The sequence below is a fragment of the Pan paniscus genome, chromosome 2 (assembly GCF_029289425.2).
Source record: "Pan paniscus chromosome 2, NHGRI_mPanPan1-v2.0_pri, whole genome shotgun sequence".
NCBI lineage: Eukaryota > Metazoa > Chordata > Mammalia > Primates > Hominidae > Pan > Pan paniscus.
In genome coordinates this window covers 98,733,504-98,759,881 of record NC_085926.1, presented here as the reverse complement: position 1 = coordinate 98,759,881, position 26,378 = coordinate 98,733,504, and the positions used below count along the sequence as shown (strand labels likewise).

Sequence of the window (26,378 nt, the reverse complement as noted above, 5' to 3'; positions counted from 1 at the left end):
ATACAAAAATGCATTAAATAGAACCAGGCATTTTTATTTCTAGAAAAAAAATTAAGTGCCTTCTATCTTCCCACAGCCACATCAACAAGTGTGAGGCTATCACAGGAGGAGGAAGCTTGTTTTTCACCTCTTACTCTGTAGTATAGTCAAGATCAAAACCTGTCCCAGTATGAAACATTCAAAGATTGAAGCAAGGGAGTGTATCTGGGTAAATTGAACTTGTTCTGAGGGGTGCTATACACATCTAAAAGCTTAGAAAAAGAAAATGTTATGAAGAATAAGAATAAATAATTGGAAAGAAGTTGGGTCTTAAAATCTTAAAGATGAAGAGAGTCAGACAGGAAGAGTAGAGGCAAGTCAGAGGGCACATGCTTCCTGAAACACGCAGGATTCGGCTTCTAAGTAGTGATGACAGCTGAATTTGGAAGGGTTTATAAGAGCAGTTGAAGAAAGTCCTTGAAGATATGACTCGGAAGTTTGCATCTGACCCAAGAAGCATCACCCATCTAGGGTCCTGCACTTTTATGATTAGAGAGTAGAGAGCTACTCTGCATGTTTGTCCCTTATCCTGATTTGTTGAGTGCCTTTACTGCAAACGAAATCTCAGCCTATGATTCACTTTGCTTTATTCTTTGCTATGTCTTCTCTCAAACAGGCTGTTGACTGTATTCGTGCTCATTTAGACACACTGTTAAAGCTTCCACAAACACGCCAACAGTTACTAGGACAGTTAAATAAGTATATATTTGGCAAAACGTCTGAATAAGCTTCTAGGGCAGTCTTCTACAATAGTTGGAACTAAGTACTCAGACACCTAGGAGAATATTACATGGGCTTTATTGAGATGTGTGCCAAATTGTGTAGGCTGTGATTAAGTGCCTTTTAAAAAAATTGTTTATCTGGCTATAAGATGGCCAAGTCTTCAAATAACAAGTATCAAGTTTCAGAAAATTTCTTAAAATTGCTATATACTTATTGAAGCAGTATTATAATGGAAAGATATAATTTACTGGCTTTTCACAAGTTTATTTCATTGCTTTTAATTAGTTCCTTCTACAGATCTTGAACCTGGTACTCTCAGAACTGAAGCTCCAAAAACCATGGGTAATGAGAATGTGTGTCCTTCAAATAGTGCTTTTCCTGCTTATTGTCATACCACTGTAGTCAGTTTCTTCTTCATCATAAGACCATCCTGTCATTCTTTGTCATCATTCCATTATTAGTCTTTATCTTGAAATTATGCTAGGCTCTGTGTCACATTATCAGTTGAATTTGAGAGAACTGTGCATGAACTAATATCAGGACATCAAACTGCTTTTAACCGTTCAATGTGTCATGCGATCATGTGCATTCGTTTAAAGAGCATTGACCATTTTAAGCTGCATTTCAAACACGAATCTCTATCCCTTATTTATGCTGCTTATTCCTCATCAATTGTAGGAAAGCACAGAGTTTCTTTGCTCATATTATTTTTCATTTTATTAGGATCTGTGTAATATTGATTTTTTTGTTTCAAGGAATGATGTTTTTAGTAAATTGTCAAATTGTAAAATGTACCTAAGTCTTGAAAGTTTTAATGAGAGGCTTCCATAATAGGATAGACTGACTCTTTATTCATCTCTATTAAGATTTAACAGTTTCTTAACTTTTACTGAATCAAGGAATACTTTGAGATTTTGATGAGCACAGTTTATTAATTACATGGTATTCTTTATGCTTTCATACATATGAACTCTTTATTGTATCCATAGTTACTTAGACAGTAGATAACAAGATATTTATCCCAACTTCTATAGAAGTGCAAGTAGACTGATAAATGCCTTTTTCAATACAGTTAGAAAAGCATATATTATGCAAATGTGTAAAAAGCTCATCCAACAATCTTCCACTAATGTGTAGCAAGAATCAGATAATCAAACATCTAGGAGAGTGTTTTGTTGACCACATAGTGATATTAAGCTGAGTGCAATGCTATCTTGCAAATCTGTCTTATGAGACTAATGGGTACCTGACCATGGTTTGGCCAAATCTGCAAAAAACAAGCCTTACTTTTAAGTTCTGAAGCTTAAAAATTGACCTGTGAAATTAATATTCAAGTTAAATATTTTTGCTTTATTTTATTATTTTTGTCTAGTTGTTACTACAGTCCTTGAACCTGACACTTTTAGAACCAAGTTTCCAGAAACAACGTTAGGTAATGATATTCTGTGTTCCTGAATAATTTTTTCCTGCTTATTTTCAAATCCATTCCATCATTATCATAATCACATTGTCATCAGCTTTGTAGGACTATCTTGTCATCTTCTGCTATCCTTCAACTTTATATTGTCCTTCAACTTTATATTTGAGTATTAGTGATCCTTAGAAGTTACCTATTATTTTCAAAAGCTATGCATGGACCTAGTTCAGAGTCTACCATGTAATCTTATTTGAATTTGTGTCATGTACTTTTGTCTAAACAGCATTCATGTCACTTATGTCTGAAGCTAAATTTCAAACACAGTTGCTGGTGGCTGTATCTTATCTAAACTGACTAAACTCTAACAGTTCTTATGGTATCATGGATTCTTTGGCATACTCAAAAGATTTAGTGTGAGCCTGAGACTCTATCATCCAGAGTTTGGCTCTAGTGTTTCTGAAGTTAAAGATGTATGAGTCTCTTCACTTTTCAACTTGATTTTATATGTAAGTTTTCTCTCTCAAGAATCTTCAGTGATTAAGAAAATTAACAAAATAGAAAATATTTTAATCTTAAAAGACATATGACTTAAATCTCAAGGAAATATGACATACCTTTAAAAACCTAAAGTTTTGTCTCCAAAGCCACCTGCACTAGAGTAATCCAAAGTTTCTTCCTTCAGCTCCTAAAACACAACGGACACGTCATCCCCGTCCCAGACCCAAAACTACATCAAGTCCTGAAGTACCTCAGAACAAATCGGGTAAATGTATGAATCCTTGGCTTAAGTAGCCAAGGAATCTGAACCCTGGCAGGCTGTCCCAATAAAGTCCTAAAGAAATGCCTATGACGGGAATTAACAGTCATCATGTTTTCTAAGAATCAAATTATTTGACATGGGTAGCAGCTGCTTCTCGTACAGAGCTATCCAGGAGAACATGGCTTGGGGACACTTGTGTGCCTGATCTCCTAAATGACTTGGTTTGGATGACGTTCTTGGTCCCTCTTTACAGATGTGTTTACAGCGAGATTAGCATACTCATGGGTATTTATTGCTGTATCTGCATTGAAACATGTGATCCATTTGTTATGATTACATAAACAGGCATTTTTTTTCAACTTCCAAGAAAAGCAACAAGTTACTTTCATATATATTTCTCTCTGTATTTTCGTATCTGTTGCCTAAACAAATTTCCAAAGCCAAACATCCATACTAGTTAGAAAACCAAATACCTAGGAAAACCTCATGTGGATAATATCAAGATATGTAACAGAGTTCAAAGGTTGTAACTACCTTCTTTGATGAATTGTTCTAGCTAGTGTGGCCAAATCTTCCAAAAGCAACTATATGCTTCCTATCAATTCGAAAGTTTTAAAAAATTGTGTATCATTTGAAACTCATGTTTTAAAATAAAAATTGAGGATTTAAAAAAAAATCTTTAAGCTTTCTTGTATTCATGTTGTTGCTTTTGGTTAGTTTCTGTTACAGGCTTTGAACCTGTTGTTCATAGTACTGATGCTCCAGGAACAACATTTGGTAATGATTTTTGTGACTTGCATTAAATGCTTTTTATCGCCGTTTAAAAACGCACTTGAGCACTGTCATGACCAGAGTTGCTTCTGATTCCTAAGATGCTGTTATTCCATTCTACACTTCATTTTAAAATAGTCAGCAGTTTTAATTCAAGTGTTACCTGTTGTTTTTCGCAGATGTCCCTGGACCCAGTGAAGGACAGCTGTCCAACATGAAACTCTCTTTAAATTTGCACCATATGATTCAGTGTTAAATCTGAGGTCCAAATTGGTATTTAGTATTTATAGATCTAAATACCCTTCCATTTGGTATTTAGATCTATAAAGCAACAATTAAGTACCATGAACTCCCTTTGAGTAACTTAGTTTCTATAAAACCTGTGTCTTAGTCTCATTATTTTCTTCCATTTTAAGGAATAAGGTGTCCCTATTACATTAAAATAGCTTTTCCCTGAAAGTTCCAGGCTCCTCAATCATTGATAAGCTTGACCACTGTTCTTCACCACTGTTTAGTAATGGCTGTTAATCTTCGCTAAGTAGGAATCCTTCTGAATATCTATGCATGTTCAATATTTATTCCTTTAATCACTTCATATGTGATTTTGGTCTCTAAAGGAACCCTTAGTGATGATCAGAAACAAAGTAATTTTTTTTAATTTAGGAAATAAACTCAAGAAAATCTAACATGTTTTAGAAAACACAAGTCTACATACAATGCTTTCAATGATTTCTAGACCTACAAACACTATAGCAACCTAAGATCATCAACTTTTAGTTTCAAAGACATAAAGGAGGATGAATAGGGGTTATTCCATCCCTCAGACCTTAAACTCCCTAAACCCTCTCAGTTGAAATAACGAAAATCTATGGCTTAGGTTTTAGAAGGTTTAAGGAGTCTTAGCCCATTGCACTTGAATCACAGGTATGACAATAAGCTTGAATATCATTTCTGTGCCTTCTGAGAGAAAAGGCACTTACAGTGGTCAACAGTTTGACAATTACAGGGCTCATTATTAGATTCATAGCTGAGGGAGATCTATCCAGTGGCTAAATTCATCGTGTGCCCTACATAAGGACTGTATCTAACAAAGGATCGATCTTATACAGTTCTTATTCCATTTCATTCATCTCTTTCTCAATGGTGCTGCTACTTTTGCTTAAGAAGACAATCATTTCCTCATTCTTTGTGTACCAAACACCATATTAACAGTTGAGTGGGGTGGAAAAAGGAGCGGAGGTAGAAACCAAAAGAAAGGACACATTTTACCTCTTAAAGTACAAAGTAATTATGAAGAAACCCTAAGGTTTTCTTAGATACAGTTTTCTAGATATAGAGCAATTTCCTCCTATGAGAGTTCTTGTTTAATTGAGTAGTAAAAACAAAATATTTACAGGAGTCAAGGAACGATGTGGGCTGAGGACAGAGAGTAGTTGGACTTTGAAATAATTATAGGATTTGGATTAGAGGGTGGAAGGGTGGGAACAGCACAAATAAAACAAGTATCAATACTTGTCAATGGTGGCTAAGGGGATGGTGAAACTAAAATATAGAACAAAACACTCCTAGATGATATTCAACATTTTGTTAATATTACTGTCATGAAATCAGCTATAGGCAGCTCTTAGCTCTTGTAGGAACTGAGATTCAGATACAATAGTCCATGAGAACTTAATTTTCCAAACAGTCTCCTGCTTTTTCAGAAGGACATTTTGAATCAGGAGTCAGCAATTTTTTTTTCTGTGAAAAGTTAAGCAATAACTATTTTAGAATTTGTGGGCTGTTCAGTTTCTGTTACAGCTACTCAATTCTGCTGTTTTAGCTTGAAGGCAACCAAAGCTGATTCATGAATATGCCCTGAACAGTTTTAGTTCATTCTATGGCTATGTTCCAATAAAACTTTATTTGAATTTCATGCCATTTTCACGTGTCATGAAATACTACTTTTCATTTTTTCCCATCGCTTAAAAAAAATGTGAGAATCATTATTGGCCCACTGGCTAGACTTGGAAGGGCTATAGTTTGCTGACCTCTGCTTTAAATAGGGCACATTCTGTATGGCTCTCCATAACCTCATGATTTTCAGGGTCTGTGTATTTTATTTCACTGCTACCTCTGTCTAAAACCTATGAAATAAATAACTGAAAATTACTCTTACAATTGAGACCCTCTTCTTTCAGCTCCGACTGAACTGCAAACTCTTATTTTGAAACCAGTGACATCACCAAGCCTAGAAATGACAGAAAGTCAACCTGGTAAATAGATTGTTTTATCTGTCTGGGTATACTGTGTGCTTTAAGAGGCATATTGTAATTCTCTAAGTTATATTTCCAAAGATAAAAAATGAATATACATTACTAACTGTAAATATTGCACAATGCTCTTTTTTGTGATTGCATATTGTTAAATTAGTAATACATTAATATTACTACTTGAATGTATAAAAATACTTTTCATTGCATTTGTATCATTCTAGAAAATAATCACATATCTGATTAAGTGGTTGACAAACCACTTAGAAGAACTAATTTTATTATTTATCCTTATTTTTTCAACAGTTACAAGTTTGTGGCTCTCTTTAATAGTAAATTAAATTTGTGCTAAAAGAACACTAGTTCAATTGTGACCATCAAGGAAGGAGAAATTTCCCACTTCAGTAAAAATGATAAAATTTCCACAAAAATAATGTGAACCCTTTAAAACATACTGCCCTTCAAGCTTGTAAATAGGCCAGGCATAGTGGCTCACACCTGTAATCCCAACACTTTGGTAGGCCAAGGCTGATGGGTTGCTTGAGCTCAGAATTTTATGACCAGCCTTGGCAACATGGCAAAACCCCAACTCTACAAAAGATACAAAAATTAGCTGGGCATAGTGGTGCATGCCTGTAGTCCCAGTTACTTAGGAGGCTCAGGTAGGAGGATCGCTTGAGCCCAGGAGGTCAAGACTACAGTGAGCCATGTTCATGCCACCCTACTCCATCTGGTTGACAAAGCCAGACCCTGTCTGGGGAAAAAAAAATGGATGCAAATTTTAAAAATCAGTATTAGCAATGTTGTTGCTACTTCCTGACATTTATTTTAAAACACTGGATCCTATATTTTTCTTCCGTAGGACTGTAATTTCTTTCCATCTCTTATGAGTATCTTTTAATTAGATAAATGACATTTTGGTACTCATGTTGAATGTACAAAGTAGGTTGTTAATGGTAATGTACAGTAGTTATCATGTTGTGAATTCAGTTCAGTTATGAGAGCTTCCCTTAGTGTTAATAATGTTGTTACCCTATAACAGTTAACATTGAACACTTACTGGATGCAAAGCACTTTTGTAAATACTTACAACCTATCCTTTATCGATTGTACCATTTTCTGTTTTTTACTAGTTTCTGATGTTCTGGAATCGGTTACATTTAGTACTGAGTCACCGAAGGAGACCATAGGTAAAAATGTTCCCCAATGGGAAGTCAAGCATATGTGCTTTTCCATATCATTGCAAAGTCATCTCTGGATGTCCTCATGCTTTGTGACATTTCATAGCCACTTGCTCCTCACAGCTTGTCTGTGCTCATCCAGTGGGTCTTGAATGTCATTGTATACAGCACATTGTGTTCACATCTGCTGTATTGCTATGCAAGTTTCATAATTTCCTTATTCTCACTCGAAACGAAAATTTTAACCTTTTCTGATTGCTCTTTCAATATGAATATGTACAACCTACTTTTCATTTTCATATCACTTTTAGGATTCATCCCGTGCTTTTGCTCTCCAAGTACTCATTCTATGTGTGTTTCTAACTGGAATTCTTATACGAAAAAAAAAAATGAAAGTGGAATTATCTGCTTTGTTCCAGGTAGAACTGCTGTTGACTCTGCCACACATTATGTATGGGGTGTGCGTGTTTCCCACATAGCACACTGCCTTCATTTCCTGCTTTCATTTCTGCCCTCCTAAATTGTGGTCATCTTCATAATCTACCTAAATGTTAATTATTCTCAAGAATATATCTGCTTAAGATAGCTCAATTCTATTTTTAAATTAAATGCAGGGTTCTATTACAGTGTGCTTTGGGTTGGCCACCACTAACCAGCCATTCCCGTTTCTTCCCTAGCACCAGCCAAAACAGACTATGTATATCCCACTGCCAAAGCACCACTCTGGCCAGAGGAGCCAAAGACTGAAGGTAGCAAAGGTTTTAATGCTTTGATTCATTTATTCCACACATTTTAAATTAACATCAGTTACATCCACGGAATATGAAAGTTCAAGCTGTGGTACTTGATTCACAATTAAACAGATTTGAAGGAGCTACAGCTTCCAACATTCTTGAATTCTTAAAGTGATAATTGACTCTCTCTGAATACAGAAATAAATTTGTCTTTCTCTGCTGAAGTCTAAAGGTTGAGGCGTAATAACATTTGAAACCCAGTTAATGACAATTAAAACATAAATATTAATTGGAGGATTAGTATTATAGAATAGGATTTTTCTCCCAATTCTTTTTTCCTGTCTAAATCCATTGTCCTGTCTGTAAAATTATGATGCAAATTATTAATAAAATTTGATATTCAAAAAAATGCTATAGCTTAATATCTTACAGTTTCTAAAATTTTTCTCCTTTGTTTTGGTACAGTTGTGGAATCTATTACCTATGTGTCTGAACCACCTGAGACCACACTAGGTAATAACCTCGGTAGCCCAACCCTGGGTGCTCTCTGTCTTCATTGCCACCATCGCCTGAGAACCTCCGGGTCTCTCTCATTGTGAATTCATGTTACACCGTCACTCTTCGCCATGGCAGTTACTTTTCTTTCAAGGTGCTCCTATCCATAACCATTGTCCAAAAATGTCCTTCCTCCCATTCAGTTGTGTAACAAGACTTTGCTTTTTTTCTCTTCATAAGTCAGCAGAACTGTTGAATCTAAAATATTTTCTTCCTAACACTGTACATCCTGCCAGCTTGGCATTGTGTTGAATGTTTCAGATAATGCTTTTTTGGTGCGATGATCCATTTATACTTTCTGACCTAGCAACATACTTTCCATTAACACTTATCCCATCACAGTTATTTACATTTGTGGTTTTCTTCTCCATTCTTTAAGTGAAATTCAGTGCTGCTTAAATGACTCATACTATAATATTTTAAAAATTCCTTTTTCCCTTCATGATTCCTATTGAATATATCTTTGTAGCATTGTTGAGGAGGTAGAGTTCTAATGTGAAATGAGAACTTTAGAAGTACTTTGTAAGCTGCATCTGCAACCATTTTTTTTTAACCAAATGCATTATGAAGGAGTAGGAATGCTGTTTTGCTGCAGACTTGCAATTTTCTTTATTTTAAAAAATCTATTTGTTACCATCCTGTCTGTTATCTGTACTCAAGGTCTGTCAAGTGCTATAGTAACCCGCGTACTTTCCTTCAATTACCATAGAAACATCGCCTCTGCCTTCTCAATCTATAACCCTACCCAGCCCAGATGAGCCTCAGACTGAACCCGGTAAATACATTATTTTGTATGTCATATATGAGGTGAGTGTTTGCAGAATGTCAGTATGGTCACCTCAAGATATCAGAGGCCCTGACTTTATCATTCTGCCCACAGACTTTGATGGGTAATCCTACCTGTCTGATGTCCTGCTATCATTGGTAATTACTCAAATGGCAGTGTTGTTCTTTAGGATATGGTTGAAAAATACCTCTTAGCTACTCTGCAAGTGTTTAATTCAGGGAATAGGAATGCTTCTGGGAAGAACATTTATATTCTGTTCTATTTTAAAATGTATATATTCTGATTTTAATTCTAATTCATCTCAACTAGTTTTACAAGTTCTATGATCATGTAAAAAGTATATTAAGCTTTCTGATTTGCTTTTGACATTAAAAGAAACCTCCAGAAACAGGTTTGACTGTGCAATCCACATGAAAGGGGGTGTACTGGCCAGTTACCTTGTAGTTATTCAGATATCTTTCTTCTTTCCACTCCTTTCTGCAGTGCTTTGGCCATTTCACTGCATACAAATAAAAAAAATCAAAACAATTAACTTTGGCTTATCATAAAGCTTTACATAGTAGTGGAGTTTGAAATGAATGAAAAATAATCAACATGAATAACTAAATATGCTTCTTGTTTTAAAAAATCCTCTCAATAGCTGTAGGTTTCAATGTAATAGAAGGTTATAAATAAGCCCAAACTTCTGTTTTGATTGGCATTAAACTATTTTTATATGACTCTGTTTCCAAGGGAGATATGGATTTTAAGTTTACTCATTGTCTGCTGAATATCCTACTAGATGTTGCCTATAAACCCTAGAGTTTTTTAACAAAAATAAATCCACATTGACTAAAATAATGAAATCAGTCAGTTATACCTAACTTTTCCAAATTTTGTTCTTAATAACTATATAATAATTAATATCATTGGAATGTCTCATTGCAAATACTGCTATTAGCGATTCTTATCTCATTCTGTATCATTTTTCATGGAATTGCTTTATGACATGCCTAACCTTCAGATGGTCTTTCTTATCCTCTGGCAAAGTAAGTGGCATATCAGTTAGAACCTTAGTAAGTAGGGTAGTTGAGAATCAGAAAATCACAAACTGTGAGAAATGCTGGAATGACAGAATTTTAAGATTGGAAGGGTTCTTTAAAATTGTGTAACTTCTGATGAAGAACCTGAGACCTTAGACCCAGTGATTAGCAAAGGGAGCTCTAAATCCCCAGGTTCCAGGCTTCTAAACCAGGTCATCTCCAACATATATCAGTATTCATCTCTCTACAGGCAAGAAGATTCCACTGAAACCATTGTATACCTTGTATTTTTTCATTTAGTATCAGGAAGAAGATTCTGCAGACTCCTTCAGAAACTTCTGGTGTCAAATAACTCTTATTTTCAGCAAGTTTTTCTTAAGGTGTCTGAAACTACATGACGTTGACCATGTTTCTTCTTACCTTTCTTTATCCCAAACACATTTTAGTTCAACCAAATGAGGTGTTTCCATAAGCTGCAACCTTGCATCTGATAATTCCTTTCCTTCAGCAGGATAGATTTTTCATTTTTTTTTTTGGTGAAGAAAAAATTGGTTTTTACACTGATTGTCCTAGAATTTCTTTCGGATTTGCCCAGCAAAGGAATAACTCTCCATAGAAAATATCCTTGGTGTTCAATTTCTCTTCCCTCTCTTCCCCTATATAACCAATAAAACTGTGTTTTGTTTAGTAAGATTAATTTTTCCATTAGCACTTGCTATTAAAATACATTATATATTTGGGCTATAACATGTTAACTTTGTTTTTTATTTAGAAAACATATGTGTCTGCATTTAAAATAGTACAACTAAATATTCTGATAAAATTATATGAACTTATAATAAGGATGAATTCTTGTAATTATGAATTTATTTTCAAACTATTTAGAAGGTATTTGATGTCAATATTTCTGAAATCCCAAGTTTCATTTTGCCAGCTGAACATCTTAGATATCATTTAATGTGACTTTTTGTTTTGTTTTCTGTTATATAAAAAAGTTACCTTCCTATACTTTGCAGATCTGTAGAAGCCTTAATTGTTGAGTATTTAGGTCTTCAGTCACTCAGTAAACATCCCTGAGCTTCTAGAGGCTTAGGTACTGTCATTCTTGAAGGGCTCAAGATTTCCGAACCTATATCCTTTCTTTTAGCTCCCAAGCAGACACCACGTGCTCCTCCTAAGCCAAAAACATCACCACGCCCAAGAATCCCACAAACACAACCAGGTAAATATATATTTTACATTTTAGCTTGAAAAGTTTGAGGTTAGTGGGGTTATTCTAGCGAACTGTTCATTAATGGTTATGATAACAGATTGAGTCTTTAACACTTGTAAAACAAGTCTTCCTCTGTAACCTAATAAATATTTAAATTTCTTTTTGGACTTACTAAAAAAGTACATCATTGGAAGAGCTTATTCCACAAAGCTTCCCTTAATGTTGTGTTATTGAAGATGAGATGGACATGAATGGCATTGCTTAAAAAGAATAGCCTGCCTACTTCATTTTCCTTCCCCGGCCTGAGACTACACTCCTATCCCTTCCACTATTCCTGAATGTGCTTCCTTCTGCCAATCATCTAATTTGAAATTTTCCTCAATACATGGCCTGACTACAACAAATGTCTGAGGTTCACCCACCCAGGATACCGGCAAAGGAACCTTCGCGACCACTAATCTAGTCTGGGGAAAGGAAAATGTTTAGCACCATCACATTATGCTTGATCCAGGTAGTGATTCTGGATTCCCACCACAAATATTTCACTCATACCTCAGAATCTCTGTCATTAGGTACTGCCATTCTTGTTTTGCTACAGGGGAAAAGAAAACCCCTGTAGTTTTAGGTGTGGTCTCTAATATCAATTGAGGGAAATTTTACCTATCATTAAATTTTTTCTATGATTTTAAATCTGCCTTATTTAGCATAATTTTAAATATGTTCTAATTACTAAAACTTAGCTATGAAAATAATTTATTCTGATAATAAATATATGAAGGTACCAAGGCAATATTCCCCCAAATAATATGAAATTTTAAATAATAATAATACATTTGAAACATTAACATACTAAAAGTCTGAGAAAATAATGATTAGTGAATAATAATGAATAGGAATAAAAACATCAAAGTTTTAAGAATATACCAAGTTATTAAATAAACCAAGTATATTAAATTTGTTATTATAATAGGAAACTAAAATCTAACTTTAAAAATAGCAGACAAAATTATATGAGAAGAAGCTCTCAGCTTTGGATTTGAATATAAAGCATAGAACAAAACTAGAAAACAAATGAGAAGAAACCATGAAAACTTGAATGTTGAACTATAAAAGATGAAAAATACTAAAAATTAAGAGACTCGGGCATGAATCATGGTCAGTAAAAAATGTTTAAGGTAAAGGAGATATGAAGTAATAGGAAAAATTTATTTGCAGTTTTATCTTTTTGAGCTGTACTTTGTACTTAGTAAAATGCGGTATAGTAAATCAGGAGCTTGCTCTAATTTTCCATTGTTATACTATATTCTAAGTTTCAAATTTATTTCATTTTGACTTAGACTTTTAGCCAACCTTTCTTGACAAGACAGGCTCTTCAGAATAGATAGATTCACATCCTCAGTGAGTTCCACTCTCTAACTCTGAAACCATGGAGTGGCTGCCAGACTGTAATGAGAGAGCCTTCTGATGTCCCGATTGAAGCAACTTCCAGTCCATCAGCATCTCTTGTGGAAAGTAGCTGCAAACCAGATACTTCTGGCTTTGTCAGTGCTACTTAATGTAAGGGAACAATTTGAAAACTGGTCATGAAAAACAAAATGCATTCTACTTATTCTTTTTAAAAGTGGGTAGAATTGGGACCTCCTCATCCCACAAGAATGTGATTCTTACGTAATAGTTTCCAGCAATATCCTGGATTTTCATAGTCTTTCAAGGAGGTGTGTATATGTACACATATATATCACAAAATATTTTAAAGACAAATAGTTGAATCCTAATACTTCTTCCCTTATCCTTAACTAGTTCCTGCAAATTTCAAAAAGTCATTTGGACAGGAGAGTGTCCTGTTTATATGCATGATACCAATACAAACTATTGTTGTTGGGCTGTAATATCATCTAACAATAGTATTTACAACTTAAAGCGCAACAAATTTTGTTCATCCACCACCTTTCACAGAATAAGATTCTGTAATTTGGCATGTAACTTGTATTGTTAGTTTTACTGAAAGTGTGTTTATAAATTGGCAACGCTTAAATCTATGTTTGGCATTCAAAGGCAAAATGGGATCTAAAATCTGAAAGAAAGCATAAGGAATATTTTATAAGTCAATAAAGTTTGACTTCTTAGATCCCAGTGTGTATAGGTAATAGCAATATTATTAATTGTATACCTAGAATTTTTTATAACTCAAAATTATGGGTGCTCCTAGATTTCACATGGGCAAACAATGTGAAAATCAGAATATACTCAGATTCTTCAAAACCAAATTTGTGAAGCTCCTTGAGAAGTGGAAAAAAAATTTATAATAGTATAATTTTCACATCATTTTGACATTTCACATTGGATTCTTATAACCATATCTTGAGTTAGGGCAGGTTTATTGTTTCACCTTAAAAAATGAGAAACAACTTAAAATCTGACCTGCAGAACTGGGATATAGAGATCCCAAGTGTTTAGACCTGTTGATAATGTTTGATCCTCAGCATTTGGTTCAAGTCCTGACTCTGGTACTTAATAACCATAACCTCAAGCAAATTATGTCACACACCCGAATCTCTGTTTCCTCGGCTTTAAAGAGTAGCTAGTAATTCCTTCCTCCCAACATTATGGTGAGACTCAAAGGGTGTAAACTTTATAAAGGCATTTTTGAAATCATAGAATACACTATAATTGTTAGACTTATTTTCCTGGTGTCTATTATATTAGTACCTTATTATTCCCAAGGAACAGTTGTGGAAATCTAATTTTAGTTGTCAACAAATTCATTTGAAGGTTTCTCTGGAGCCAGAGAAATGCAGGGCGGGTAAGATGTGAACCAACCCATTCCATTGCATTGTCCACTTACCACTCTGCTGTTGCCCAAGAGGACTTCAAGCATATCCATGTTCCATAGGATTCCACCCTGACCTCACCATCTTTACCTACTTTGTCTTTAAGGAAAGACATAAAAATGGGTTTAAGGAGAAGTCAAGCAAACATATCCAGTAAAGAAAAGCTCTCTTACATTCATTCCATTGTCATCTCCTCTGAAATAAAGATTTCTAAAAAGTTGTCATCTTACTCTGACGCTTTGTAATTTGAAATTTTGCAGTTTCTCGGATTTTACTATTATATAATTATCTGGAATTCTAACTAATCTATTTCTAGAGCTTAAGGTTAGGTCTTCTTTCTAACTCCTTCTTCTGTCTTCTCTCTAATGCTTTGTTTTATCAGTGTTCAGGCTACACCTTGACATGTCTTACGTGTTAAGCATGACTGGAAGATGCTGAAACCAAATGACTTACAATATGAGTTCTCTCTTTCAGTTCCTAAGGTGCCCCAGCGTGTTACTGCAAAACCAAAAACGTCACCAAGTCCAGAAGTGTCATACACCACACCTGGTAAATGCTTTATTTCATGTTTAAGCCAAATGCATTCTACTGTCCCACTCTGCTTCAGTGAAACATGAGACTTGGTGGAAGTGAGGTCAATATTTCACTTATGTTTAAATCCCATGTTGTATCATATGTGGTATGATAATTTCAGAAGTTTCATAAGAGTGCCCACTGGTTCATCTAGTAAAGCTGTGATCACAGTCAAAAGGCAGAGAATTATGCCAAGGGTAGAATGTCTTTCCTAGAACTAAAGTTCTCTTATTCCCTGACTTACAAAAAATGCTGCCAATTCTACGCTATGCTCAAATATTTCACTAAACACAAAGATAAAGACTTTTGTTCTCCCCCACAAATGATAAATTAGTGTTTTTACAAATGGAGGCAATGATGTTTAGCCATTTACTTGGATACATAAATTGTACTATGTCCACGTTGAGTTTTTTCCCTGTCACTATTCTATTTTACAAATTGATGGAGACATATCTTGGGTTAAGAAATTTCTTTCACACACACACAATGGTTTCTTTAGCTACAAATCTGTTTTTTGCCAATCATCTGAGAAGGCCTTTTGTTCACATATGGGGAAGGTAATCTCATGTTTGCGGAGTATCTTCATGGGTATTACCACCACTATTTACATGAAGTCTTCAAGTGGCCTTAGGAAGCCGCTGGTAACTGAATAACTTTCTCTAAAAAGCCAAGCTCATTTTTAACTAGAGAATCTGGGAAATACTGTGAGTTTTTTCTCTTTCCTTTTAAAGGTACAATTATTATAAATTCCTAACTGCTCCTAAAATCATATAGAACATTTCCAGAGCCAAAGAATTTCTAAGCTGTAGTTTAAAATGATAGCATTTTGGAAGCAAGCCTGAATTCACTTCCTATAATGTTTTCCAGATTGTATAAGCAAAGGCTATTATTGCTGCTGTGGTATAGTCACTTTGGTGGTGGTGGTAGCAGGCTAGAGAGAATCTCCTTTGCCCTGAAGTCTAGAATGTAAATTTGTACCACCAAACACAATAGCCAATATTATAAACAGGAAGTAAGGAAAAAACCTCATCTCACTTGCAAAAGATCAGCTTATTTTCAATTGTGGAAATTAATGGAAATTAATTTGTTATAGATAACAGTAGATTTGAGTGATTTTATTTACTTTTCCTCTTCAGTATAAAAAATAATATTAGTATAATCTCATTACATCAATATATTGAATAGTTAAGTTTTTTCCTCTTTTAATATTTAATATTTGCCCTACTGGGCATGAGTTGGCCATTATTGAAGCCAGGTGGTGAGTACCTAAGAATTCATTCTACTATTTTCCTATTTTCATATACCTTTGGAATTTACTATCATAAAATTATTTTTAAGGTATATATTTTAAAATCTTCTCTGTTAGCTAGTCCTTCTCTTGAACCACATTGTTCAAAAGTTCTCCCACAGCTAAGTTATAAAGAGCGGACCACTTTTGGCAGAAAAAAAAAAAAAACTTGCCTTAATTCTACCAACACCTTGTTTTTCATACAACCTCTAACCCGTGATCTTGATCCCTGTAACAACACAAATAGTTAACAACTAACCCTATTTATACTTTTTATCCAGAGTTTGAACGAGCAGAGTAAGAGAACTGCCTCCTGGAGAACTAGGGTCTCTCTCAGTGGTCTTCTGTCACCTCTCCAGCTCCACATGTTCAGAGTTAAGTTTCTGTCCCTAAATCTGGTGTTGGTCCTGCCATATGATCAGGGTTCTCCCTTGCCCCAGGGGTGTGGCACCCCCAGGAATAATCATAAGGCAACTCTTACCACATTTCAGTTTTCTCAGAAGTGTTCAAACACATTGGATTCTGATGTGTTCAAACAGTTCTAGATTTTATGTAGGCTCAAATTCACACCCTAATGAACCCAATACTTTGTTTACCAGGTCCTGTGGGTTATACTTCAAAAAACAGAGGGTAAATGACATGTGTACTTTAAAATATATTAGCATCCTGGAGAAATAAACTCTTCTGTAAAAGTCTAAAAATGTAAAAGGTAGTGCTGAGGTCAGGACAGAGTTATGTTTTATTGTGACATTTATCTCAAAATGTATTCTGAGAGAGATCAGAAGTAACAAACTTCAATTTCTTGACCTGTATCAAAGAGGAAGTCAGTCTCAGATTCATTGTACAGCACTTCCATTCTATAGATTCCTAGGCATAACACCAGCTTCATCCAGTGAGGCCTTTAGAAAAAACCTTCCAGCCACTCAGTTGAATTATCTATTACATTTAATGAGGAATCCTGACAAATCGGGCCCACACTCCATGTCCACACCAAAATGAAAGTGGCTTTTCTCCACATCTACCTTGGAAGAATGATTTAGAATTCAGAGAATATTTAACTTGGAGTCTAAACAGGAGGTTCCTGGCTTAACAGAGTTCTGTCTTCCTTATGAGTTCCTTTCTACACCAAGAGCTGTCTTGGCTTCGTGGTCAACCTTCTGACCCCCAGGCATTGGGATAGGTTTCAGTCATCAGGAGCAAACCAGGAAGTAAATCTAGATTTCAGCAAGCTATCCAAATCCTCATGAATGTTCTACGTGTCTCTTCCCTTTGGAAAATTCTTATGTGTAGTCACACTCTTCAGGATTTCTGTAGTTAGTTTTATGTTTTCAGTTAAACTGGTTTTAAGGGGAGTTTTTTGTGAACTAATTAAAAATAAGTGTTTAATTCTAAATATTTCTTAAAAATTGAGCCTTATTGTTTAAAATGATAGAGTTCATAAAGCAATCATTTGCTTGGATTACATACTTTAAAATATTGCCAGATTTATATTAGGGAGAAACCTGATTGGACATTCACCTAATAAATGTATTTTTTCTGATATAGTCTTAGAAGACAATACGTTTAGAATTGAGCAAGCCAAGATAACAATAGTTAACAATTATTTCCATTTATACTTTTTGTCAAAATAGGAGTTGGGTTGAGCAGGGTAGAGAACTGCCTCCTTAAGATCATACTGTTATCATTACAATTCTACAATGTTTCATTATCATCTTCTCCACATTTTGCCATTTTTTCCTAAAGCTTCTTATTTTTCCCCTTAAGGATGTACTATGTAATTTTATTCTTTGTTAAAATAGTTTCTTTTTTTCAAACAATTTTCCTAGAGGCAAGATGGATGTCTTCTCAAATATGAGAATTCAAATCAGGAGTTTTCAGCAATTTGCTTATTTGCCTGATGATATATTAAATATCAGTATGCTTTTCCCTCAAGTTTTAGTGGCTCAGTGCCTTCCTCTTTGCCTCAAAATCTCTTGAAGCTTATATATGCCATTGATGTGATTAATAAATTAATTCCTTAGATCTTTCTTTCCTTTTCTTTTCTTTTTGACAGGATATCACTCTGTTGCCCAGGCTGGAGTGTAATGATGCAATCATAGCTCACTGCAGCCTCGATCTCCTGGGCTCAAGTGATCCTCCTGCCTCAGCCTCCCAAGTAGCTGGGACTACAGGTGTAAGCCACCATGCCTGGCCTAGATTTTTAAATAATGTTTTACAATTCCCTGGAAAAAAATTAGAGACTTTTGGGAGAGGTCAATTTGAGTCTTTAAAATGTTTCTTAGCAAAGTACAATGCTGGTTCATGGGAATTGCCCATCTTTTCCAGATTTGCTCTAAAAAAAAAATGCACTAATGCATGTTCAATTCAGCAAATATTGATTGCCACTTATCTGCCTGGTTCCATGCTTAGGGATAAAATCAGGATTAAAAGAATTAGATATGATCTCTACCACCCAACACAGTGCAGTGGAGAAAACAGGAATAATATCAATAACTATAAAACAAGGCAAATCTCAGTAATTAATGGGTTAGTGATATAAACAAAAAATGAAATAACAGAAAAGTAATACATTCTAAATGTATGAATTACAGAAGGTATTATCAAGAAAATGAGCTTTAAGTAGATTTTAATAGGCAAGTAGCTATTGATGATTTTTAAGGAAGCAAAGATTCAGAGGTATAAAAAGTGCTCCAGGCTGGGCGCGGTGGCTCACGCCTGTAATCCCAACACTTTGGGAGGCCGAGGCGGAAGGATCACGAGGTCAGGAGAACAAGACCATTCTGGCTAACATGGTGAAACCCCGTCTCTACTTAAAACATACAAAAAATTAGCCGGGCATGGTGGCACACACCTGTAGTAGTCCCAGCTACGTAGGGAGGCTGAGGCAGGAGAATGGCATGAACCAGGGAGGCGGAGCTTGCAGTGAGCTGAGATCACACCACTGCACTCCAGCCTGGGTGACAGAGTGAGACTCCGTGCTCCATATAGCTGAGAAACAGCATAACTCAGAATGACTACATTCCTGGCCATATGATGAGATTATTGAGAGATGAAGACTTAATGTAAATTGGATTCATATGTTTGAAGGCTTTTAGGTTATGCTAAGCACTTCAAAATTTTTTTCTTTAGACAACTAGGAGACATTAAAATTGTGTGTGTTTCTTTTTGTAATCATGGGAGTGATATAATTACATCTGTATTTTAGAAAGATGGCTGTGATTTTTTTAAATGGAATATTAACTGGCAAAAAAAAAAAAGATTAATAGCCAGGAATCACTTAGTAGGTTGCAACAATCTAGAAAGATAAGTCTGAGAAATTGAACTAATTGTGGTAGAAAGGAAACTAAGGGAATAATGCTGAAATGCCTTTGGATATGGAACTACAAAGACCTAGAGAATGACTGAATGCTGTTATGGAGAGAAGGGTGACAATGCTGTTCCTAGACTGGGCAACTAGTAGATAATAATGCCGTTAACTGAAACAGGGAATAGAGAGAGGAATAAAGATGGGTGTGTACATGCTAGCCTTGCAGGGCCAGTAGGACTTTGAGTGGGAAGACCCTAACTGATGGTTGAAGATGTTTTCTGGACTTCTAAACAGAAGTCAGGATTTGGGGCAGAGATTTAGGAGCTGTTTGTTTACATCTAGATAGTTCTTAAATCTTGGATAACATCATAGAGGAGAAAATATAGATGGAGAAAATAAGAAACCGGAAATCCAATAGTTAGGCAGCATAGTTATATTCAAGGAGTAGGCAGAGGAAAAAGAGCTTCCAGATGTTGTCAAAAACGATGAGAGAATCAGGAAAGGAGTTGGGAGATGAGGCAGGAAAAGGCCTAAGAAGAGAAGGTTGGCAATGGCATTGCAGTGGCAATGAGATGGAGAGGGGTCAGAAGAGGCTGCCAGCTTGACTGTGCGTGCCCAGAATCCCACTCTCTGAAACCTTTGGCCTGCATGCTTCAGAATTAGCAGTTTCCAGATTTTAGAAACTTACGTGAGTACATATACCATTGATTAGAAACATTAATATGTATTCAGTGAGCAGTATGAATAGTCTTCCCAAGCAGAATAACTAAAACCTATAAACAGCCCTTAGATCAGTACAAGTTATGTTTTGCTATTGAATAGATTAAGAGAAAACTCAGCTTTCAGAGTTTCTGGACCTAAGAATATGATTAAGGCACTGTTGCAGGAAATGAGTGGAGGCTGGACCACAGTGGATGAAGAAAATACATCTAAAAGGTGAGGAAGCCAAGGGAGATCTATAGTTTTTTTTATTAAAGGAATGAGAGCAAGAGAGAGGGATTGTTTGAAGGAGAAGCCATGTCAAGGAAATGATTTTTTTTTTAAGATATTAGAGCATTCGAGCTGTTTTGTAGGTAGAGGGGAAGTAACATGGAGAAATGAAAACATGGACAAATAGAGAAAAATATAACAGAAATAATGGAAAGTAAAAGGCCTCAAATGAGATAGAAGGGAGGGTGGCCCAAGAGCACAGGGAAAGCCAGCAGGTAGCCTCCAACGGGGCTTCCTCTCAGACTCAGACTGGACCTAATGGTACAAGGTTAGAATAAAGGAATAGAGAGTATAGATTAAAGGAATAGAATATGGTATGTAGTCTATATGTCTTACTTTTTTAAAAGCATCAGTCTCTTTGTAGCCTATTGCCAGGGTAAACCTTATTGCAGACTTCATATTCTAATTTTATCAAAAGCAAACACATTAATTATTTTCTAACTCTATCAAAACATTCATGCACATTCATTCACGTTTATCTATGACAGACATTGTGCATTCCTACTTGTGTTGACTTTTCTTTGGAGTGGCACACTTTATTCAAAAAGACAGATTGGTTAGTATAAATGGTATAAGTTGGTTAATATAATTAAATCTAAAATTATAATAATAGTAAATATTATTATAAAGAAATCAAAACTGCTTTCTCAGAAAATTGTCATCATTATTTTCATTGATGAGTTTCTCCCAGCATGAAAGATGTAGGTTTTAGGGACCGTGCTCTTGTTCAATTTAACATACAGAGGAATGCCACATAGGAAAAAAAGAAAAAACAACTTGAATTTCTTGGAGCTGTAGTTGACCAAGTAGGAGAATGATTCATATTACTTTCCTGTAAATATTTCTATTTCTTTCCTTTCCACTGATTTCACCTGCTTAGGAAGTCTGCTATGACAGTTTATTAAATCATCACTTCACGGTTAAAAAGAAAAGTGCCAATTTTAGCAGCTGGAATCCACATTACCCCAGCCTAAATACCTCAGTAAACTAGAGCAGCAGTGAATAATGTATTTACAGTATGGTGGATTTATTATAACCACATCTCTTCTCAGCTTCTCCTTTCCTTATTCCCAGCTCCTTTTTGTTTGGTGTAGTACTGTAACTAATTAGGGTATTTATAAACTAAATGCTGCTTTGAATGTTCATGGCCTTCACAGAGCTAAATCAAAGTGCCTTCTTCAGCCTCAAGATAAACATTTTGTTTCATTTACAGCTGGAAATTTCTCATATGTTACTATTTGAATCCCAAAAAAAACCACATGCAAAAGCAAAATGTTCACTATTGTGGTGGGCTTTCTCTACCTTATCAACCACTAATCTTTTTAAAGTTTCCTTTTTTCTTTAAGAAAACAATCCATATTTTCAAATTCCCTTGGATGTTACCTTTTAGCTCATAAAAGTTCTGAGTCAAGTTTCTGTTCAGTGTACCAGTTTTCACAATTGTAATTTCACTAATACTTAGCAGCCTAGTCTAAGAACAGATGTGGCATGCAAGTTAAACATGATTCCCAAAAACAATAAAAAGAGATTGTTCATTTTATATAACCTATTTCTCCACTAATGGTAAAGTGGTGCTTGGCCACCTCATAATAAAAAAAAAACAAAAAAACAGTTTCTTCATCTTTCTTCTGAGGCAGAGTTCTAGCCTGAATCATAATTTTTTTTCCAGCATTATATAAGATGCAAGGAAATTACACTGTCTGACAAAAAGACACTGGTGTGTATGAAAGGTTTAGTGTGGTAGGAAAACCTTTCATTGAGAGAGTAGGCCTGGGTAGGTTTGTGGGGAAACTGAGTTGAAGTACTTTACACTATTTGTGGAATGAGATTTTGTTGCAGAAATCTGGTACTAACAAATAGACAAATAACCCTAATATTTTCCCCACTGAGAAATACGGTACCAAGTTTCCAATCTACTGTTTAATTTTGCTAAAATAGAACACAAACATTAAAAAATATACTGGATTTCAGGCACTGCATATAGGAGTAGGCCTATTGTTCAGCTGACATTTTTGTCTTGTTTTCATATGCTTATGTCAAGCATGCTTGACACCTAATATACTGGAAGCCACATCACTAAAGAAGACAAAAATGGCAACAGCTATCATTTACTAAGTAACAAGCACTATCATTAACTTTACATGTGGTATCTTCTAATGACTAGCTGATTCCTTTTGCTTCATTTTCTCCCCCCAGCAACTGTAAGTGCCATTTAGAATAAGACTGTGTTATCTTCTTACATATTCAAGATTTTTCCGTTTCTTATTGTTTCCCCCAATTTGTAGCCACTTTTGTACTTTATCTAAGATACATATTTTTTGTTGCTGTTAGTGGACTTTAAGCATGAATATCAAACAGCAGCTAACCACTTTGTGCAAAAACTGACTTTCTATTTTGAAAGCCACTTGAGGGAGCTCTACCTCATTGTTTAATTATGTTAGCTATCTCCTCCTCTTCCTCAAGGAAGACTTCAAAATGAACTGTGACTGACTTCGTTTCTGTTTCACTGCCACCAGAACCTTCCCTGCACGGTAACATTTTTCCATTTTGAAGAAAACAGGCATCTTCTCAACTTTGGTCATTAACCATTGTAAAAATACTTTTGCTTCATTCATGCTTTCTGGGATTTTTATATCTGTGGGTTAAGCTCACTCCAGTTGGGATATTTAGAGTATGCAGTGTTTTATAATCTTTTTCTTTCAGCTCCAAAAGATGTGCTCCTTCCTCATAAACCATACCCTGAGGTCTCTCAGAGCGAACCTGGTAAATTAATTATTTCATCCTTCTGGCTAAGAAGTATATTTTTCAAAAAAAAAATTCTTGAAGTAAATATATTTTTAATGGTTGTGATATGGAAGAAATTTAGAGAAAAAATATGGGTATAAAATGCATATTTCTTGTGGGTAAATTGAATCATCTGGTTGAAATATTTTTCCTTGGTAAAGTGAGGGAATAGTACGTAGGTTCATTGAGTAGATCACGCTAAAATTATAAATATCATTGTTAACTAAGCCAACGCTTATATCCTTTCAAAATGTAAATGTAGCTACATTACAACTATGGATGTACTTTTAAGTAAAAAAAAGTGGGTGCCTACTCGAAATTTTCCCCAAAGTGACAGTGAATGAGAACTTCAAAGTTTTAGTTAAACTAAGTTCTCTGATTGGCATCTAATGTGAAGAATTTTCTCTTATTTATTACAATTCTTAGAGAACATTTAAATTATTAAATCAATGTATCTAAAAAATAAGGAAACTATTTTGACTTTGCCAGGTAGTAATTCTCATAAATATGTTCCTTTGGCTTGCTTTTGGCATAGTTCTGCAGCCTGTTACCTTTAGATTTGAGCCACCAAAGACAACAATAGGTAATGGTTTTCCCATATTGACCAACTCTGTTTTCTTTGCTACCATCAAGATTGCAGGCCTTTCTCAAATGATCCTGTTGAAACATCATTTCTTCTCAATCCATTTCATCATTTCATTCTCATTATTATTACTCTTTCCAAAACAGAAAAGCAATTATTTCAGTGTTGTAATGGGTTTGCTTTGAAGACCACCTTAAGACATTACTGAATACATCTTCATTTACTTCATCTATCTCCATGTTTCAAAATGAGTCCAGTGTGTTTACTAATGGTGCCCGTTTAACAATTTCCATTGGTTTAGTGGTTCTCAGCTGTAATGTAACATACTAGTATGTGGTAAGTTTGAAAGATACTGCAAGTAATTATCAATATTGGTCAAAATACTGAAAATTGCCAGTGATTTGTTACTTGAGTCTGCTCAAGCAGACTCAAGGAGATGATACCAACAATGATGATATTCTCACTCATTTGGTAATCATGCATGCTCTCTTGAATGGGGGAGAGAGGGACAAAGCTACAGCCAATAGTCCAGGACTGTGTCTAACCCACACCCCATCTCAACCAGCCATTCTGATGGATTGGTTCAAGAATAGAATGTCATGTAGTGTGTGTCCTGGTGGAAAAACAGTTGAGAACCATTTTTCTAATATTCCGCAGTCATTTTTCTGAAAGTTGTCTGCACACTTAACTTTCTTCTTTCCTTTTTCTACTTCAAATGAAGGAATTTCATGTAATACCAGTCTGGTCTGGTGCTGGCTTTGAATTTAAAAATTTACAACCTTGGTCCTTTTCTTTTTGCAGCTCCTCTAGAGACACGAGGCATCCCTTTTATACCTATGATTTCCCCAAGTCCTAGTCAAGAGGAACTACAGACCACTCTGGGTAAATTTCGTTTTAATATTTGTTCAAAGAGAGCTTGCCTTTTAGGAATTTCCCTTAAAGTAACCATAATACATTATGTTCACAGATTTTTTCTAAATAATAGGTTATTTAAAAATCCATTTCACTCAATACTTTTACATTAACTGTGTATTTGTCCTAATATTTATGCTGATTTTCAATATAAAATGAGAATGTTTTAACACATCTAAGATGTGTTAAATTGGCTCTGGTGATTAAGTGTGATTTAGAATACTTAAGAATTTTAAGTATTCTAAAAAGAAAAATGTTCCTAAATCAATGCTGTTCTTTTTTGTTGCTTTTTCTGTATTTTAAACTGCATTTGGGAAGAAAAATTACTTATCTAGTATTTATTAAGCCTTTACTGGGTGCACTGTTAGGTGATGCAGTTCTAACAAGAAACTTTTAAAGAGGAGTCCTTACACTAGAGGGCTCACCCTCTAATATGAAGACAGGACTTGGTTATAATACTGCAGCCTCTGTGCCACCCAATACACTACATGCCTTTTTAAAATTTAAACCATGTAACTCTGTGAAGTAAGTTCTATTACTTGTTCCATTTTACAGATTAGAAAATTGAGGCATAGAGGGTTTAAAAGTTTGGCCAAGGTGAAACAGCTGGTGTCAGAGCCAGGATTAGAATCTACACACTCAGCCGACAGGGCGCCTAGGATTAACATCAATGTTATACTAATTACAGTGAGTATGATAGAGAAAAGAGCAACATGTTGAACAAACAAACTACCTGGAGAAATAAGGAAAGGCCTCTCAGGTTAGGGTCATTTACACTGGGTCTTCAAGTTGGAATGAAAGTTGACCAGTCAAAGATGCAAATGGTTCTTTGAAGTTACGGACAGATGGGAAAGAGGCACAGGGCAAGGAATGACAGTTAGACTAAACTGATAAGCAGGTAGTTGCCTGGAGAAACAAGGATGGGTAAGTTGGAAAGGTCCATTGGGATGAGCTGAACATGCTTTCAAGGAGTTCAACACAAATGTGCTGTGTGGGAAACTCCAGTTTGCCTGCCTCTTGGTTGAAAATGAACCAAAAAGCTAAAGTTCTGGCTTGTGTTTGTTGGCTCCTCTCTCCTGTCTACATTGCATCCCATATGGCTTTGTTTAAGTCAGTGGCCCTATTTGTCTCCCTTCATTCCTTTTCTAATAATCCATCCTTTGTGGGTATCTACTGAAATAAAGTTACTGATCACATTTTAAAATAAAATCCTTTTGGAAGAAAAATTAAAATTGAGCAAATACATTCTAATCAAATATTCATCTAATCTAGCTTATTTCTGCAAAATCAATAGTGCCCATGATGGCAAAGTTAAAAGTACTTTTCAAAAACCACTACTGAATATGCTAATTATTTAACTTCTACTCCCTATTTTTCTAATGTGTCTTGGTTTATTCACATCAGAACCATTGCCTGTCAATTATTACAAGTGTATTTCTTGAGCAGAATCAAGAGAATACAAAAGCAGGACAGAAAACAAAAAGATAGCAGTGTATCATTTATACCAAGTATTTCCTTGGATCCAGTATGGGCAAAGTGAACAGTGTAATTTGCTGTGTCTATATAATATATGATTTCAAGGTAACATGGGGATGGGAGTATTGCTGTATGTATTTTTTTTATTTTGTCAAGAGGATTGTGTTTGTATGTCAAACA

At 35.2% G+C, this 26,378-nt stretch overlaps 1 protein-coding gene across 7 annotated transcripts in view; it reads left to right on the top strand.

Annotated features, from left to right (window-relative positions):
* ABI3BP (ABI family member 3 binding protein) overlaps nt 1-26,378 on the top strand; it is a 244,470-nt gene that overhangs the window by 174,251 nt on the left and 43,841 nt on the right. For 4 of the 7 annotated variants that reach the window (XM_034957020.3, XM_034957019.3, XM_034957023.3 and 1 more), the window contains 14 exons: nt 1,048-1,104; nt 2,135-2,194; nt 2,862-2,942; nt 3,657-3,716; nt 5,891-5,965; nt 7,096-7,152; nt 7,821-7,892; nt 8,343-8,390; nt 9,142-9,207; nt 11,389-11,463; nt 14,760-14,834; nt 23,147-23,206; nt 23,763-23,810; nt 24,612-24,692. In XM_034957020.3, the coding sequence (XP_034812911.2) occupies nt 1,048-1,104; nt 2,135-2,194; nt 2,862-2,942; nt 3,657-3,716; nt 5,891-5,965; nt 7,096-7,152; nt 7,821-7,892; nt 8,343-8,390; nt 9,142-9,207; nt 11,389-11,463; nt 14,760-14,834; nt 23,147-23,206; nt 23,763-23,810; nt 24,612-24,692 (915 nt within the window). The remainder of the gene's footprint in view (nt 1-1,047; nt 1,105-2,134; nt 2,195-2,861; nt 2,943-3,656; nt 3,717-5,890; nt 5,966-7,095; nt 7,153-7,820; nt 7,893-8,342; nt 8,391-9,141; nt 9,208-11,388; nt 11,464-14,759; nt 14,835-23,146; nt 23,207-23,762; nt 23,811-24,611; nt 24,693-26,378) is intronic. The other 3 variants (XM_063602876.1, XM_024928067.4, XM_034957021.3) reach the window with 2 other exon arrangements.